The sequence below is a fragment of the Dipodomys ordii genome, unplaced genomic scaffold, assembly GCF_000151885.1.
Source record: "Dipodomys ordii isolate 6190 unplaced genomic scaffold, Dord_2.0 Scaffold1000008598, whole genome shotgun sequence".
Taxonomy (NCBI): Eukaryota; Metazoa; Chordata; class Mammalia; order Rodentia; family Heteromyidae; genus Dipodomys; species Dipodomys ordii.
This window is the reverse complement of record NW_012292215.1, coordinates 1-1,297: the sequence shown is the minus strand read 5'-3', so window position 1 is coordinate 1,297 and position 1,297 is coordinate 1. Positions and strand designations below refer to the sequence as shown.

Sequence of the window (1,297 nt, the reverse complement as noted above, 5' to 3'; positions counted from 1 at the left end):
CCCAGCAGCTCCCGGAAGCCGCTTCCGTCGCGCAGGGGCATGGACTCCAGCAGGTGGTTCAAGAGCTCAGCCGAGACCGTGGCGTCGATGGCCTGGCACGTGGACACGAACGTGTGCACCTCGTGCATGCACCGGATGTAGCCGGCCGCGAAGCGCTCGCTGGCCTCCGCCTGCAGCTGCTCCCGCTCTGCGCCCCAGGGTGGGTGGAGAGGGCGACGGCACTGTGAGTGGGCTCTGCCCAGACCTCCCCTCAGGGCTAACCCGGGGCCCACCTGCCCAGGGCGCCCGAGCCCCGCCCGCGAGCCCCGCCGCCACTCACCACGCGCCCGGCCCCGCAGCGCGCCCTGCACGCGCCGCACCGTCAGCTCCAGCACCTCGGCGTTCTCCAGCTTGGCCTGCACCTGCGTGGGGCGGGGCGGGGCCGGGGTGTGAGCGCCCGCCCGTGCACGGTCCCCAGGGCATCTCGCCATGCAGGTACCCGGGACGCCCCGCCGTGCACGGTCCCCTAGGACGCCCGCTCCGTGCACTGTTCCCGGATACCCGCTCCGTGCACGGTCCCCCGGGACGCCCGCTCCGTGCACGGTCCCCCGGGACGCCCGCTCCGTGCACGGTCCCCCGGATGCCCACACCGTGCACGGTCCCCCGGGACGCCCACTCCGTGCACAGTCCCCAGGGACGCCCACCCCATGCACGGTCCCCCGGGACGCCCGCTCCGTGCACGGTCCCCCGGGACGCCCGCTCCGTGCACGGTCCCCCGGACGCCCACTCCGTGCACGGTCCCCGGGACGCCCCGCCGTGCGCACGGTCCGCGGGGCCGCCCGCCAGCCCGGCCCTCGCGCACCTCGGTGCCCGCCAGCAGCAGCCGCAGCTCCTGCAGGCTCTCGTTGATCCGTGCGCGCCGCTTCTTCTCCACCAATGGCTTCCGGGCCTGTGGGAAGCGGGCCACTGAACCCCGGCCCCGCGCGGCCTCCCACTCGCCCGTCCATCCGCGACCCGCACCCGCACCTTGCGGCCTCCCAGCGCCTCCCAGCCTTCCTCCTCTTCGCGGCCCGCACGGTCCCGGCCAGGCGCCTGAGACGGAGCCATGGTCCGAGCGGCCAGGAGCGCGGCGGGGACTGCGAGGGCCGGCGTCCCCGCCACTACCCGGCCACAGCCCCTGGATCCCGCTCCGCCGCCCGTTCCGGCCCGCGACGCCCCTCCCCTTTTATAGCAGCTTATTTGCATCTCCATGCGCCGATTGGACGTGAGGGCCCGGCCGCGAGGAGCGCTGTGGCCAATAGGAGTGGAGCGCTTTGTC

The 1,297-nt window shown here is 75.0% G+C and overlaps 1 protein-coding gene across 1 annotated transcript; it reads right to left on the bottom strand.

Moving 5' to 3' along the window:
- Positions 1 to 6: 6 nt before the first annotated feature.
- Positions 7 to 1,134, bottom strand: LOC106002943 (transcription cofactor HES-6; the record flags this gene model as incomplete). The annotated part of the gene is made up of 4 exons (XM_013037690.1): positions 1,006 to 1,134; positions 842 to 928; positions 320 to 401; positions 7 to 187 (listed from the first exon to the last, which is right to left on the bottom strand). Coding segments are annotated over exons 1-4 (431 nt in total), but the record flags the coding sequence as incomplete, so codon positions are not given.
- Between the last annotated feature and the right edge of the window lie 163 nt (positions 1,135 to 1,297).